The sequence below is a fragment of the Manacus vitellinus genome, unplaced genomic scaffold (assembly GCF_001715985.3).
Source record: "Manacus vitellinus isolate BGI_N305 unplaced genomic scaffold, ASM171598v3 scaffold_1_pilon, whole genome shotgun sequence".
NCBI lineage: Eukaryota > Metazoa > Chordata > Aves > Passeriformes > Pipridae > Manacus > Manacus vitellinus.
The window spans coordinates 12,072,207-12,089,485 of NW_021939396.1; the positions used below are offsets into that span (position 1 = coordinate 12,072,207).

The window sequence follows — 17,279 nt, forward strand, 5'->3', positions numbered from 1 at the left end:
TGGAAATTAACTTTATCCCTCTGAAGTTTTTCTTCTAGAAGAATGTTCAGTTCCCAGTAGAATTTCCTGTGAGTAGTTAAATGCTTTTATTACTTAAAAAAATATGAAACACTGAGAGTTAGAACCAGATAAAGAGCATTAGCTTTCAAAATTGCATAGCTTATAGCATGTAATTTGCTGATATTTGTAGGATTTGGATCTGTAGATTGATGGCCCTAATTGGGTATTTTTTAGTAATCTGGATGACATAACATGGTGCAGTACTAAATCCATTTGTCCTGGGTGGCTAATTTAAAGCTCAGCATAGGTAACTGCCAAGTAGAAGATTCTTTATTTGTCTTCCTTATGTGGCTCTGTTGATTATTCATAGTTCCTATTAACACATCCTTCAATAATTGTCCTTTTTTTTATTTTTTTCGTAGATAGTAGATTAATTGAAAGAGTTGTTGCCATAAATCCCTGGGCTGTGATCTTGTCAGGTCTTATAATATAAACAGTATCAGATCTGGGAAAGTGGTCCCTCTTGAGAAGTGTCAGCTCACATCCTGACCGTAGGTGCAAACCTCATAGCTTGAATGCTTTTACTTTAGGGATATTTCTTTTACTGCATCTTCTGAAATAATGAGGCTTTATGAAAGCTGAGGGGCCCCCTGGTGGTCTAGTGGTTAGGATGTGGTGCTCTCACCGCTGCAGCCCCGGTTCGATTCCCGGTCAGGGAACCCCTCCGGGCAGATGGAGCTCGTCAGCCCTGTAAGGCCATCCATCTAAGAGAAGGTCACTCTAAACAAACCTACGTCCTGAGGACCTCGCTGCCACCGTCCGAGCTCGCTCGGCCCCAGCAGATGAACCTTAGGATTAAAGGGTGGGCTCAGTTCAGCGCACACTGTGTCTCACTAAAAAAAAAAAAAATCCACTGCGCAGGCTCGAAGGGTAATGACCTTTCCCAAATCTTCGTTCACGAAGACTGGCCCTAAAATAATAATTAAAAAAAAAAAATGAAAACTGAGCTCTCATTTTTATTATATGTTCCTAGCCACAGAGAAAAGCTTGAAACTATGGCATGTCAGCAAAGCAAAAAGGCTTGATGTATCAGCAAGAATTAAAAATGTATTTTAAATACCAAGCAAACCTCAGATGGATTTTCAAGCCCCACTTGACATCCCCAAGGGGGCTTTGTCTGGCTAGAGTTGGTAGTAGTGGTTTCCTATTAAAGCTACCTTGTCAGTTATTTTTGCAACATTAGGTATGTGTGTGTGTTTCTTCATGTACCAGATAGTTAGTGATGACAACTGTCCAGCAAATCACAGCCCAGTGACAAACTGGAGTTATCCTCTAGCTCTGAACTTTCTCTCCTGCATTCTTCCCACTTGTCTGTTTCCTCTGTGGCCACTGCTCTCCTGAAATTACTTTGGCAGGGTTAGAGTAATAACCATCTTAAAACTACATTTAGCTAAAAAACTCCCAGATTTCAGTTTTCTGCTAGTCTCCCAAAGCATGTAATGATACCTGAACTAACAGTATCCCCAGGACCACAGTGGTGTGTGCTCTAGGATGGACAACAATTTCCTAATGGTGAGACTGGCCAAGGACTACAATAGAGTAGCTGGGAATTTCTATCAGGGAAGGTTTTACAAAACAGTCTAGGCAAATCTTGGGAATAAAGTCTCTTCTCTCCTGAGCAGAGTTCAGCTTAAGCATCTAAATAAGTAGATTTGAATTTCAAATTGTAACTGATTTTCACCAGATTTTTCAGACATCTGTGGCTGTTCCACATTTTTGTCAAAATTAAACCAAATTATTAAGGATTCTACTTGAATTTTTGCTTTTTCAGTAAGTCTTCCAAATATTTCTCAGCAAGTTCAAAATTCCAGTTGATGAAGCACAGCATACAGATTTTAACAGTGGTTTTTGAAGATAATACGTTTTTGTACCAGGCGTGTAGTGAATTCACTCATTTGCTTGAGGTCATTAGTTGCATTGAAGTCTATCAGTATTACTGAATATTGATCGATGACAGACTGAAATGACACAGTATTCTGGACTGTTCTTCAGACAGCATAATAACAATGAGAATGAAACATCTTGTTCTCTCTGTATTGCTCCCCTACTATTTTTCTTCAAGCACTTGTGATTTATTATGACCCTTGAGTAAAGTAGTCAGATCTGTCAGTCTTCAAAAGGTACCAGTCATGATGGACCATTATTTCTGAGGTGGAATATTAGGAAAGACAATTTTATAGAGAAAGGCACAGAACATCTCCTGGGACAGATTTCCGTCACTGTAGTTTTAATGTAGACATCGATGATTACCCGTCCTTCACCAAACAGACACTGTAGTAATTTCAAATTGCATTTTTCATGTGTCAGCCATCATTAAAAACTGCAAACTGCTTTCAAATCAAAAGTCCACCTCCAGCGTTTGTATTTGATTGGAAGCTGTTGAAAAGTGGTTTTGAGATGATGTTCCAAAATCCACACAGTTTTACTGAATTGAAAGATGAGACGTGTGTATCTTTTGAGGCAATGGGTATTATTACTCATTTTTTCTATTGTGGTACCCACTTGATCAGCAGAGGTCAGACTCAGTTGTAAATTACAGTCTCTTCAGAGACACTGAGTTGAAACTATGGTGTCTGCTATGAAACTATGATTCTGCTGCTGTACAATTACTGTTATGCCTCAGTGATGGTGATGAGCTCCCTCAAAAAATGCTTCACCTTGGCCTGAACAGAAAACTCTACTCACAGCAGAACTCCAGCATATTCTATAGCATATATATATAGCATAGTATATGCACAGCATATATATGACCTGCAGGTCATAGCAATGATTATGGTTGTTCTTGCTATTCTGGAACATACCCATTTTCCCCACCACAGAGTAACAATATCCATTCTTGAGTGGTAGAGCTTCCAAAGCTCCCCATCTGTTGTCATGCCTCCTACACAAAGCCACTCACAGGTATGACCCCTCTTCTTCTATGGCTGATCCTGATGTGCAAAACAGCTCCATGGACTAAGTTGAAGATAGACAACCATGCTGCTCTCCTTCTTAGTTTTTCCCATGGCAAGTCTGGCTTTCTGGAGGAAGAGAAGTACAATCACAGAATCATAGAATCAACCGGGTTGGAAGAGACCTCAGAGATCATCAAGTCCAACCATTGATCCACTACTGCTGCGGCTACTAGGCCATGGCACTGAGTGCCACATCCAGTCTCATCTTAAAAACCTCCAGGGAAGGAGAATCCACCACCTCCGTGGGCAGCCCATTTCAATGCCTGATTACCCTCTCTGTAAAGAATTTCTTCCTAATGTCCAACCTAAACTTTCCCTGGCAGAGCTTAAGACCATGCCCTCTTGTCTTAAGGATAGTTGCCTGGGAGAAGAGACCAACCCCCACCCGGCTACAACCTCCTTTCAGGTAGTTGTAGAGAGTGATGAGGTCTTCCCTGAACATCCTCTTCTCCAGGCTCAACAACTCCAGCTCCCTCAGCCTCTCCTCAGAGGACTTGTGCTCAAGTCCCTTCACCAGCCTTGTTGCTCTTCTCCAGACCTACTCCAGGACCTCAATATCCTTCTTGAACTGAGGGGCCCAGAACTGGACACAATACTTGAGGTGTGGCCTCACCAATGCTGAGTACAGGGGAAGAATCACTTCCTTGGACCTGCTGGCCACACTGTTCCTGATCCAGACCAGTATGCCATTGGCCTTCTTGGCCACCTGGGCACATTGTTGGCTCCTGTTCAACTTCCTGTCAATCCAAACTCCCAGGTCCCTTTCTGCCTGGCTGTTCTCCAGCCACTCTGTCCCCTGCCTGTAGCACTGCATGGAGTCGTTGTAACCAAAATGCAGGACCCAGCTTGGCCTTGTTGAACCTCATCCCGTTGGAATCAAACCATCTCCAGCCTGTCCAGGTCCCTCTGCAGAGCCCTCCTGCCTTCCAGCTGATCGACATTCCCCCCCAACTTAGTGTCATCTGCAAATTTGCTGATGGTGGACTCAATGCCCTCATCTAAATCATCAATAAAGATATTAAACAGAACTGGGCCCAACACTGATCCCTGGGGGACACCACTAGTGACCGGCAGCCAACTGGATGCAGCCCCGTTCCCCACAACTCTCTGGGCCCGGCCCTCCAGCCAGTTCCTAACCCAGCACAGTGCCCCTGTCCAAGCCATGGCTGCCAACTTTTTCAGGAGTATGCTGTGGGAGACGGTGTCAAAGACTTCGCTGAAGTCCAGGTAGACACATCCACAGCCTTCCCCTCATCCAAAGGCAGGTCACATGATCATAAAAGGAGATCAAGTTGGTCAGACAGGACTTGCACTTCCTAAACCTGTGCAATGTTTTCCCCCCAGTACTAGGTTTATTGTTCTTTGGGGTCCAGTGATTATTTTGGAAATAACACAGCTGCTCACCTCTCCCAGAATTAAGCTGCGTCTTAGAGGTACAGTTTCTGCCACATTTTAACTTCGCGATTTTTATTTTAAATATGCCAGCTTTTTGGTGATATGTTCATGAGACATGTTTCAGAAAGCAAGTTTAGAGCCATTCTCACGTACAGTCTGAAGAGCCCTGACACTTCATAAATAAGCTATGCATGAACACACAACAGATTCAAAGGTGTCTGCTAATAGCAGCTTCACTTTTATCCTGACTGTGGTGTGAGCGTGCTGGAAGAGAGAGAGATTGATGTGTGAAACCCAGGTGCTGGTAGGTCGAACAGTTGCTGGCAGGCCATGGAGGTAGGGAGTTGTGATTGCCCCACTTGTACAGAGGTTTTTTGCTTTTGTAGAGCAGTTTTGTGCTCACCTCCACTCTCCAAGCTTTCCATTCATTTGTTCAATCAGTATAACTGATTAGAAAATACTGAGGTTAATGGTCTTTCCTTTCCTTTTGTCCTCTTTCCCCTGTGCCTCTTTTATAAGCAGTACTAAAAATATGACCTCTTCCAGACCAGGTTTGTTCCCAGTCAAGCTTTCTTTGAAGGTCAGTGGAACTTCAGCTGTCCACTATCTCTTGATGAGCCTCAGTGGCTAGTGGAGCTGGGCTGTGCTGACCTTCCTCTGTGTCTGACTTGCCTTTTGTTTCTATCCTGGTGACTTACAGGTAGGGCAGGTTTTCCTTGCCACAACCAATGAGTGATGAAATGTCCTCTTCCCTTTCCTGCTCTTCCTGGCAATTTCTGAGAAGCAATAAAAATGGGGACAGAAAAAAAAAAGAGAAGAAAAAAGCAGCGTACAGGTTTTTCTGGAGAAATCATTTAGTTCAACACTGGATCTTTTCAGGAGTAGACCTTTGCTATTTGCAAAGCCTTGTTATCATGAATTACCACGACTCTGATTTCAGAGAGTGCTCTCATGGTCTGAAGATTCTGCTATAGAAGAAAATGTGTTTTATGCAGGAAGCATCAGCATACTTCTTAAAACACAATAGTCACCTTCTCTAAGATGAAAAGCAATCAACGTCTTAACAAATGGTGTGCGGCTTTTGCCATCTCCTATGCATCCTGCCTGTTTGTTCTTCCCTGGAAGGACTCCTGACATTATCAGAAAGTTAGAGTCCCCTGTCTCACAGCAAAATAGCTCTTACTTATAGACCTTCAAATCTCAACTTCAAATCTCACGGTACAGATTTCTAAAATAAGTGTATTACCATTTTTTCCCTTTTTGAGTCCCCTGGACTTGGATTTCTGTGTATTTAGTTAACCAGTTTCTGTGGATTTTAAAATTTTCTCATGTTGTTGTGTAATATATTTTTACTACAAGTGAATAAACTTTATATGATGCTGGGTTTTTCACTCCCTTACATTCCTTACCTTTGGCAAGGAATCTAAGGCAAAGGAAATGCAGTGTGTTAGACTCTGTCAAGTCAGAAGGATCAAGGATGTACATCTTATACAGTTCTAGAGGATTTAAGGTTCAAGGTGATTGCAAATCATCCTGCAAACCCTTAAGCGCAATAACTGTTTTATATGACTACTGCATTCATACTGACACAACATCTGTGCAACACACGTGTACGAAAAACTGCATGTGTACAGAATAATTATACAACCAGTTTTAACTAGGGCAGCATAAATGATGTCAGTCTGATCCAAATCTGGACTTCTTCCATTTTTTCTGTTGTTTTATAGCCTCACAGAATAATATCAGTTGGAAGGGAGTACCTGGGCTTCGACCCCTCTGCTCTAAGCAAAGCCAGCTAGCTTGCTTAGGCCCTTGCCTAGTCATGTTGTGAGTATCTCAAGGGGTGGCTATTTCACAGTCTGTCCCAGTATTCACCCTCCATGACACACTGAAAAAGTTTCTCTGAATATCAAATCAAATTCCCCTTCCTTCAATTTGTGTATATTGAACGCCATCCTCTCACTCTGCACCTCTGACAAGAATTCTCTGTAGCATGGGAGACATGCAGCCCTCCAGGCTTGTTTCCCAAGTGCCTAGTCTGAAACAAAAGTTACTAGAAAAGCTCCAGCTGACTTCACCAAACTCTGGAACAAACCTTTACTGTAAAACTGGGATCAGGCATTCTCGTTTGGCTGCAGGAAAGGTCTCAAATCACCTGCCATTCCTGCGTGGGTGAGTCCAGAGTACTCAGGTGCTTCTCTTGCATTTAGAAGTATTTAGATATGAGCCGGAGCTGTTTGAAAATCCCATTAGTCCAGCAAGTCGGGACATTGGCTTAAAAATATTGCTGTGTTGATGTGGTTGACTGTGTCAACTTTGAGAAAAGTTGGCTTTTGTCCTGTCATTCTGAAGGATATTTAGAAGGAGTTCAGACTTGAACAGACCTGTCTTGAGAATGGGTGTCTTGTCCGTGCTCAGCAGTGCTTGTAGCTGAGGCTGTCAATGCATCCCTGGGCTCTGCTCAGGATAGCACAAGGGTTGGATCCACGTGGTCCCCACCTGATCTGTGTGGCTCTGGCTGCTTGCATAGTGGTGGTACATGTGTATCATTTGCTGCTCACTGCTTACAGGAGGCAAATATTGTACCCTTTTGGGGATTTTCATGTGTGCATTGACTCTAATCTATATCTGATAATGGCACAAGCCACCTTTGACCCATCATTGAGGTCAAAGACAGAGAAGAACAAAACCAGACACATTTTCATTAGCATTTTTTTCTTTATCCCTAAACACTGTGAACATTATTTCCTGTTTAAAACTAAAAAGTTTAGCAGCAAAACACATCTCATCTACATGTGGTGTGGAAGATGTTGATATCCCCTGCCTATGGCTGTCACTTACATCCACTGCTGCATTGCAAATTGCCTGCCATCAAATGAGCTCACAGAAATATCAGTGTTGTGGCATATGCTGGGGTTTGCAGGATGTATTTCTGCATCCCTGCTGTTCATCTTGTAAAAATCCTTTTCAGTCCCAGCTGTTATTTTCAGGAACTGCCAAGTAGCTTTTTGTAAATTAATCAAATTTATTCTGAACATGGATGTAACCCTTCATCAAAAGACAATGAAAAGGCAAGAAATACATAGCAGAACATATCCCAGCCTGTGTCAAAGCTGGCTTGTCAGCACGGAGAGATTTTAAATAGAGTAGGGAAAGTAGCAAAAAAATTCTTTCTTGGTTGCTCTTCCTGTGCTCTGTGTAAGGGGATAGTGTAGGTCTGGAATTTGGGAGGAGGTGATGGAAAAGGGATTTAAACAAACCACTCACTATAAACATAAACTTGCTACCTTCACAGTGTCTCTGAAAAGGCACATTCTGGACACTTGCTGCAGTTTATGATTTGTTTACTAAACAAGGAATGTAATTGAAATATCCCTTTTGAGGTAATGAAAATATAAAACAGCTTTTCAGAGAAGACCAAGGCCTCTAATTTAATTATCTGTGAGCCTCATAGATCCTTTCATCCATGCCTGGCAGCCTGAAGTAGATGAATAACTGAAATTCAGAGAAAACCCTTTTGAAAAGGAGACCTGGCAGATGAAAGAACAGAGGGCCAAACAGTTCGTAAAAGGATTTATCTCCACTGAGATGCCCATTGTCTTTATGGCAACAAATTATATGTGAAAACTGTTAAATGTGATCCCCATTGAAGGGGACAGGGGTCCCCATCGCTTCAGGCAAAACAAGCTGGCTTCTCTGAAATACTGTTTGCTATGTATCAGAGGAGTTATTCTTTATAAGGGTACATTGTGAGCAGTGGCCTTAAGCACGTGAGCAGTTACCAGAAAACAAGCAGGAGCAGTCCTACAGGTGGCACTGAGCTTGTGTCATCATGTGCAGTCAGTCCTTCACACCGCAGATCTGGCCCTAAAGCAAAGCCTGGAGCAATGCTGCCCCACCTCTGCAAAGGCATCCAGAGGGAGCTGCTCGGTGGGGCCTGGTGTGTCCTAACCCTGCGTGAGCCGCCTGCTTTCTGCATCAGAGCACGTTTGCTTCTGTGTCAGCCAAAGGCTGATGGCCAAGTCTCCATGTAGCTGCTTGAAATACAGCAGCTGTTCTTGCACACTTTTTGTCCACCTCCACATTTACTTCTGTTCCTGCCGTGTGTGTTACAGGAGCACTTGACACCCCAGCAGAGACTGCAGTGTCCATACGGAAACACACACATTTAGGCTGACTTTGCAGAGGAAACCTATGGCTGAGCAAGTCGTGGACACAGGTCTCCTCTGGAGTCATTCCAGGCCCAGCCATCATGTTGTTACGCACCAAAAATTTAGATTTTATCCCTGCCATACATGGAATATTTTCTGAATTTGGAAAGGTAAACCAGAGAGGTGCATATGGGAAAAAGTGGGATTTCAATTTAATGGGGTGAATAATGAGGAGCAAAGAGGTTTGGAGTAGCAAAAAGGATTTTTCACTGCACTTGGGTTTTTTTTCTTACAATATGTTCTCCCTTTTCAGGTTGGTGCTTGAAGACTTTGATCTAGAGGCACAGTGTGTCTAAGAAAGAAAGAAATCAAGTTTGTTTGTGGTATAAACATTTATAGCTTCATTGACTTGAAGTGGAATTTCTTCTGGGAGTATAAGCAGTGACCTCAGTGACACAGGGAGAGGGAACACTGGTACTTGTTGCTTAGAGGTACTTGAACAGTGCCCAGAACATCAGCAAAATGTTTGCTGATTAATTTTTTTCGGGAGTACTGATTTTTCTTTTCCATAGTTCATCTAGATTTGACCTAATGATTTTGACTTTGAAAAAGGGTTGAGTTTGAAAAGTTTTTTAGAGTGGATGGTGATTTTATTTGTCTACAACAAAGATCAATGCACTTTGAATTTTATATGTACAAGTGGGAACTGGAGCAAAGAAACTGTAGTGTAAGTTCCAGAATTCTGCAAAATTCTGGCTAAGAAACTGCCCCTAATCATTATCTAAAAGAGTGCCTCTAAAAGGTATCTCAGATGATACTTAAATTTATTTTTACAGAAGTATTTCATATTATCTTTCTGATATGTCAGATTTTAAAACCTTTAACACTTGAGCAAATCCTTCACTTAGCTGCCCATAAGCAGTATGTTGTTTTGCTTTTGTTTTGTAATTTGCTATTATACTCATGCTTGGTATGACACTTGCTTGATCTGGATTAATTTCCCATGCTGATTTGTGCTGAATGTGCCCTGTAGGCTAATGATATATTTGCAGCCTCTCTTCTTCCTTTGTAAAATCTGCTATTACCATTTACAGGACAGCGTGTTCTTTCTGACACCTCCCAGAAGTGCCAACTGCCTGTTGAACAGCACAACATCAGCTGTTACAGCCTGATCCAAACCCCAACGAAATAAGGGAACAATAATGCAATTCAAGGTTTTTTAAGGAAAGGCAGTATCTTTTATTAGATCAGCTGTTACAGTTGGAAAAAAAACAGACAGGCTTTCAGGCACACAAATCCTTCTTCAGGTCTAAAATAGCAGCAGTATTGCTTACACCAGCATTCCTCATCAGTGAGGCAGCTATGGTCCCAGCAAGGTTTAAAAAATGTGTTTAAAAGTGTGTGTGTATTGCGTGGCCCTTCTCGCTGGGGAGGGCTTCATAGCAGGGCACAGGCAAACATAATTCTCCTCCTTTCCCCTTTCCAGTACACATCCTACAAACATGGAATACACCTTAGAAGGAGAGGTAATATAAGGTCACTTATTCTTGAGAAAAAATCTTCAATACCTTGTGACCAAGCCACATTTTCTCCACAGTCACCCTGGTATGGGGAAGAACTGGAGCAAAGCTGTGGGATTCACTGTGCAGGTGGTAACCTCAGGGTACACGGTGAAAATTCTGTCTCCTAATGTTTACAGCTGTCCAGCAAACAGTTGTGGGACCAGCTGGCAAAATGAGTTTTGGGCTCTTTCTTGTGGTTACTTTACAGGGAACAGTGTTTGCCAAAGTTTCTGCAGTCACAGTTGACTAACCAGCCACTTGATAGCAAAGCTTGTGATTGAAGATACTACACAGGCAGAGTGGTTCTGCAGAAAAGCTGTGAGCAGCTTCCCATAGTCTTTGGATTGCTTGTGATCAGAGAATTAAAAAATAAGAAGTAACACCCCAGCAGACTGCCTGCTTACTTCTCCAGAGAGTGGATCTGAACATCCTGCTGTTTTATCCTGTGAGAGATTTCATATTTATCTTCCTTTTTATTTTCTGGAAATTTTCAAAAGTATGTACTACTTTCTATTTAAAGAGCATAGGCAGGTGCTCCAAATTTAAATGTTAACATTAACCATAACATTTATTTAGTGATAACTGTAACACTCATTTCTATATTCCCACACTAGGAACTAGAGTGTTAACTGTAGTTAATAGCTGTGACATTAGGAAACCGAGGATGCTTTTTGCTCATGTGAATATTTCCATAGTACATGGGCTCTGAGAACTCTGAATTTTGCATTCTTTCTGGAGTGTCTTAATAGGTATGTAAATTATTTGGCTTCTCTGTTCAGCCCTATTTGAAAATGAAAGGTTGTGTTTTAAGAAACTGTCACCACAAAAAAATTGTAAATAAGTGTTGAGGGCTCTGAAGAAATTGAAGAGATTTCAATTTCAGTTATGTTGATGACTTTGATTTGTGACCAGCCAATGGGCAAGTAATGCTGTAAACAGGAATATGATTATTGGAAAAGCATCATTCAGAGGGAAAAAATGCATCTTGAAAATTATGCAAGATAAAAATCTTAGTTTGAGATCTGCTTTGGGCATTGGTGTTCTGGTATGAAGTTATCTTATATCAGTCTTGAAAGCCCTTAAAAGTTTAGAAATTTGTGGGACCTTGTCTTTATATAAAATACATGTGTTTCAAATGTGGTTCTCAATCTGAATCCGTCACATAAAACACATCGTACTTAAGGATCTGAACTACCGTTCCTGGCTGTGCCACTCCCAGTCTGCCCAAATTTTTATCCCTTTTATATGTTTCTCCACCCAACAATGTTCCCAGTGTCACATGCCCATGGCAAGTAGGCTGGCATCAACCATAAACCCGCACAGACAGCTGCTTCTGTATCTCAGGGAAGGTTTAATGGAGGAGTTGTAGACAACCAGATTCTCTGGTGAATCTCAGAATTTGTTTCATTTCATTTGTTTCATTCCCTTTAGGTACCTAGCCAAGACGTTTGAGTTTGAAAGCATGGCTGTGTTACTGTGGGCTCGGGCTTCTTTTTCTTTATGTTTACCAAATGGAAAATGATTGTCTGTGAAAGAGCTTCATTCTTACTTGAAACTAAGGTCCTTTCATATTCTCGTCTATTTTAAGACACTTTTATGCTGCCAGAGTAGAATAATTAGAAACCAGAATCCATACTTGGTCCTCATAGCAGTAATTGTGTAACCACATGGACTATCACACCTCTAACCTGCAAAATATAATTCCACATCTGGATTCTGCAGCGAGTAAAGGGCTCTGATGTCTCAGTCTTTGGAAATCTTCGATGTATGGGTTTGAAATGCGGAGCAGATCCATCACTGAGTCAATGCTTGAGATCATCCCCATGTTTAGGTTGGATCTCTTACAAATAGGCACTTGTAAAACTGGAAGAATGGTATGAAAGAAGGAGAAGCAATGCAAACTTGAACTGCTGAGGAAAAAAGATCTGCTCTCAAAGCACTAGGTTTTGCTACCTGTCACTCTTTAAGTGATGACGTTGCAGCTTTTTTTCACTCATGAAAATACAAACAGCAGCAGCAACATCCAGCATTCAGATTAATGTGCCAGCTACATGTGAATGGTGCACATCATAAATATACATTAAACATCCTTTCATGCATACCACAGCTAAGTAACAGCCAGCTCCACCTCAGTGTTCTTCCACATTTATCAAGTAACCCATGGTAAGGGAAGGCTGGAAATGGCAGTGCTAATGGGACCAGCAGATGACATTGCACTTTACTCCATTTCTGCTGCATCTGGTTATAAATCCATGCGGGAGATGTCAAAAAACCAAAGAAGTCAAACTCCCTTTTGTTCATTTTCTCACCCAGGACTCAACATGTCCTTTGGTCAGGCTTTGCATGATGGTAGCTTTTTTTCTTGTTGCTTCATAGAGACTTTTCTCTTTTTCAGGTGCCAGGAGACAACGAGAAGCGCTGGAAGCCAGTGTTAGTGGTTTTGACAGAGAAAGACCTCTTAATATATGAGAGCATGCCCCGGATGAAGGAAGCTTGGTTCAGCCCTCTGCATACCTACCCCCTGCTAGCCACCAGGTACCTGTGCCTTTTTATTATGACCACTTCAGGAGCAGTGGGAACAGCTGAGTCAGCCAGGAACAGGTAGAGCTGGTGCACAGCTGTATTTCACACTTGAAATGTTGTGGTTTGAGAAGCAGGTTCTTCAATGGGCCAATGGGCTGAGCTTAACTCCCTTCTTCTCCTCCATTTCAAGTTCTGGCTAAGGCTGATGGCCAGGAGCACACCAGGATTATGGATGTGACCACTTGGCCTGGATACAGAAGCGGGAGTGCTGAAAAAGCCAAGAGCTTGGTCTCCTGAGATTTCTGTCTCACTGTGCAGACCTTAGGGCTTAGCAGAAGCACTTTGATTTCTAGTTGCTCCTCTAGACTGAAACAAAGTGAAATTGGCCCTAAGTTGAACGTGCTGGTGTGGCAGTTCTGCACCACCAGCATGGGGCTTTTGGAGACACTTTCAGCACAGCTTCTCTTCCTTGTTCTAACAAATAAATTCCTGGCTTTTTTTAGCTTAAAATGGTAAGCTTGGAAGACACACTCTTGAAGAGAGGTTGGAAATAATAATTTGCATTGTTTTTGAGGTATCCATCAACACTAATTCAGAGAGAGCTTTCCCATGGTCATCGTTATGCAGTGGAAACTGTCTGTGCTTCTTGATGTGAATCTTAATCATGTTTCTCTGCAAGTATTGTCAAAGGGCTTGAGAAAGAGCTCTTGTTCCATTGTTTTGGCCTTGCTACAGGCCTCCATTATACCATTTTCAATGAGTTCTAATTCAGAAGGGCTGATTGCACATGGCCAAAAGCAGTGGGTCTCTCACTGCACTCTCATTAGTTAATTTTTGTTCTCTGTCTCTTAGTTGTCTCCTCAAATGAACTGAGGCTTTGCTGCTTAGTCATTATATTAAAAAAATGAAATGCAACTCAGTGAATTACACTGATGGTTGTTTGTCCCAGTCTACCCACCCATGATGGAGTTTTCCTGAGAATCCAGCTTCTGACTCACCCTTTGTTACTGTAACATGAGGCAAGAGACACAAGCTTTGCAGCTTGCAGCCTGCTGCGTGGTGTCGTGATGAATGTTGAGAATTCCAGGTGACAAGTCTCAGTGAAAACTGGGTAGTGTTGGAGCTAGAGGCTGTGTCCATGTGTATCACTAAGCCTTACAATTTGAGAAGCAAGAGTACCCCAGCAGAAGATGATGCATTTCCTCCCCACTGTTTTGGAGTTTCATTTGTATATGGACTCAAGTCCTCCTTAAAGTGACTGGAGATCCTGTAGTGCATCCTGCCCACATGCTGTCATGTGTAAAGACAACTCTTTGGTGAGTATTGCCAGCCCTCATCATCATTGACCTCCAGATTACTGCATCCAACAATCCAAGTCCTCATCTTGGAGAGCCCGTTAGTAGATTATTTTTCCTCAAGAGGTCACATTTGATAACAGACTGGATTGCCTTGGCTGGGGATAGTCATCTCCCTGTATGATGGGATACCTGCATGAGCGGAGAAACATTGGATTTCAGGATGGAGGGGAATGAGAAGTTGCACAGCACATGTGTCAGGCTGATGAAGGGTCTACAGGCTGGGGAAACGGTCTGTAAGAAAACCAGGATGCAGTTCAGAAAGGGCAAGTGTAACGTTCAGTGCTGGGGAACAATCCGCTGCACCTTTGTGGGGTGGAGTATGAGTGACAAAGTAGTTGCTCTGCCAGGAAGCACCTGGACAGTGTGGCAAAACTGCTTAAATCTAAGGTATTATGTTTTTGAGAGGGGATAATAAAGACAATCATCTTGGGTTATAGCAGAAATGTTGCATATTGGGCAGATGTAATAATCATACCTAACTAGAGACCATGAGTAAAGCCTGAGGTGATACATCACCTTCATGTGAGGAATTGCACTTCCAAAAAGTGCCAGTTAACTGTGGCAGGTCTAGAAGAAATCAATGCAAATATATAGAAACACTTTCAGTAGGGGAATTCTTAAGAAACCTTAGTTGTTTAATCTAGAGAAGTCCATGGAAAACATGTCAGTAGTTTTCAGGTATGAAGATGAGACACAAGTAGGACAGGGGAGCATCTTCTCTACATCCCTCCTGGATACAACAGGAAGTAGTTGACTGCACTTGTGGCAGGAGAGGTTTAGAGTAGGTCCTGGGGAAAAACTTGGTGTGCAGGTGAGGTACTGGATTAGGTTCCCTAGGAACGGTGCACAGTTCTCATCACTGGGGACTTTGAAGGATGGGTGACAAAGCAGTGTGTCAGTACAGTTAGCCCCGCTCTGTGAAGGGGGATTTGCTGGGTGACCTCCTGAGAACTGCTCCAGCCCCATTTCTGTGATTTCTTACTAATATCACTGTGAATTTAATATTCAGGTAAAAAGGCAGCAACTATACAGAAGCTGGCATTCAGAATGGAGTCGCGATGTGATAAATACATATAAATACATGAATCCTCAAGATGAGCAGATTACATAAATGGAGAGATTCCCTAAATTATTACCCCTATTGTTTTGGATGATTCTGATTAAAACCCTGCAGGGTCCTGCTTTTATGACCTGTCACACTGAGTACAGTTATACCAAAAAAATAGAGAGGGTTTGCTGTTGGTATTGACTGCTGTGTTCATTCTCAGTCAATGATTACCCTCCTCGTGACAAGTTTTTTAATCCCCTCTGTGCATTGATCAGTGCAATTTAGAACTTTTCACCTGGAAAGTTTGCAGAGTCCATGTTGTAATCTTGGCTGCTTCCATCTTTCAGATTTTTATGAGTCCTTGGAAAAACATTTTTGCTTAGCTAATGCATATTTGAAAAGCTGCTGAAACTGGAAAACTTCAGTGCCAGATACTGTACAGAGTCATGCTTAATCTACCCAAGACATAATGAGCAGAGAAAATTGGAAAGTGGTAGAAGGATTACAATCTTCTTACAGTCCTTTAACAGCAGAATTTCAGCATGCCCTTTTTGTTTGTTGATAAGTTTGCCTTCAACCTCTGGATGCTATTAAGACCTAAAAATATTTTCCAGTCAGTCTTTTCCAGCTTTGTGTGGAATATAAGTAATAGCTCAAATAAAACTGAGATCAGATTTAAGTTGTTCCTTTAAATCTCTGCACCAGGAGGCACAGAAGCTGGCACACAGCCCTGACTCCAAGGACCTTTTTGTCATAATCTCTGTTTCAGTGTTTCCTTATGCCTGAATAACAGTGCCTCCCTCTAGCATGGGAATGGGGCTTAGGTAATTACATCTTAAACGTTTGCAATCAAATTCTGTTATCTATCATAGCCAGATATGAAATGAAAGGGAAAAAAAGTGCAGTCCATGTTGGGCTCTGATTAAAGATCAGGTAAGTAGCTTTTGTGTACAGCTGAGGTCTGTAATCAGAAATTATTAAAGCAGTTTAATAGCTAATGACATAAAAACTTGGGGAAGGGGTTTGGGCACTGATTAGTTATCTGGGAAAGTGGGCAAAGGGACAGGCAGAGAGCATTGGGTTTCCTGAGAACCCCGAGAAGGTGTATGAGGTGTCCTGCAAGTTCTCTGCTTGTCTTTCAGAGGCAGTGAGGGTGGTTGTGGCTCCCTCCACGCAGATGAATTGAGAGCATATGCATAGGTTTCCAAAGAGTACAGCCATTCCAGAGTGGTGTTCTAACCAGCAGAGCTGCATGATATCTGCACGTGTAGCATGGTCTCTTCTGAGATAAATCTTGAGTGAGTGAGCAGCTGAAGGCTTCCTTTGAATGTCAGTGCTGTTTTCACTGTCCTTTCTGAAGAGGCCTCTAGATTTGGCTGTTGCATTACATTGTTGAAGCTCTTTCCATAGCATTAGGATGAGAAGCAGGTCCTAGTGCATCTCACCCTACACCAGCAGTTCATGTTCGATCCTATCCATCTTGCTATCACACATTTGCAACAAATAATGCTGAAAAGGCCCCCGGAACGTAGAGAGACAAGGGAGAAATGAGAGAATATTAGAAGTAGAAACGAGAGAAGATCAGAAGTGTCTCCCTGGCTCCCTGGAGCGCGCCAAGAGTGGTATTCACAGCCGCTCCAGTTCCCTGTGCTCTGGAGGGAACCGAGCGGAGGCTCGGTCCTGACCAGCCTTCTCCTGCCCTCTCGCGGCTCTCGCTGTGCCGGGAGGAGCGATCAGCGCTCAGTGCTCGGTGATGGGAGGTGGGGGCGAGGGGAAGCCTGTGAGGTTTCTAAGGATATTTTTGCCTTTTAAGGTAGTTTTATGGTCTTTAGGATAAAGTATCCTCTCTGTAAATGAAACATCTCACACGAATGTAACTTTATTAAAGCTTGGGAATCCTTTGATCTGTGCCCAAATACATTAGTACTGACACCTGGTACATACTATCAAATGTTCCCCTGCATGTTTGTCTAGTTCATGCTTAAGTGCATGACTTTACAAAGCACTATCTGTAGTTGTACGATAGAAAAGGGTTTTTTAAATAGTGAGACTCGATTTTTAATAATGAGGGGATAGTAAGAGAAGGCAGGCAAGAATTAATGTTCATGTTAGATGTCTACATACTTTAATTTGTAAAGTATATCTTCATTCTGTCCATATGCTGAAAAACCTACAATGCCAGTGTTATGGATAAAGCATGAAGGTATGGAGGTGGTGTGTGTTTTTAG

At 42.3% G+C, this 17,279-nt stretch overlaps 1 protein-coding gene across 1 annotated transcript in view; it reads left to right on the forward strand.

Moving 5' to 3' along the window:
* Positions 1–17,279, forward strand: part of SNTB1 (syntrophin beta 1) — a 59,002-nt gene that overhangs the window by 33,051 nt on the left and 8,672 nt on the right. Inside the window, exon 5 of the mRNA XM_018074470.1 lies at positions 12,518–12,657. Within this exon, the coding sequence (XP_017929959.1) occupies positions 12,518–12,657 (140 nt within the window). The remainder of the gene's footprint in view (positions 1–12,517; positions 12,658–17,279) is intronic.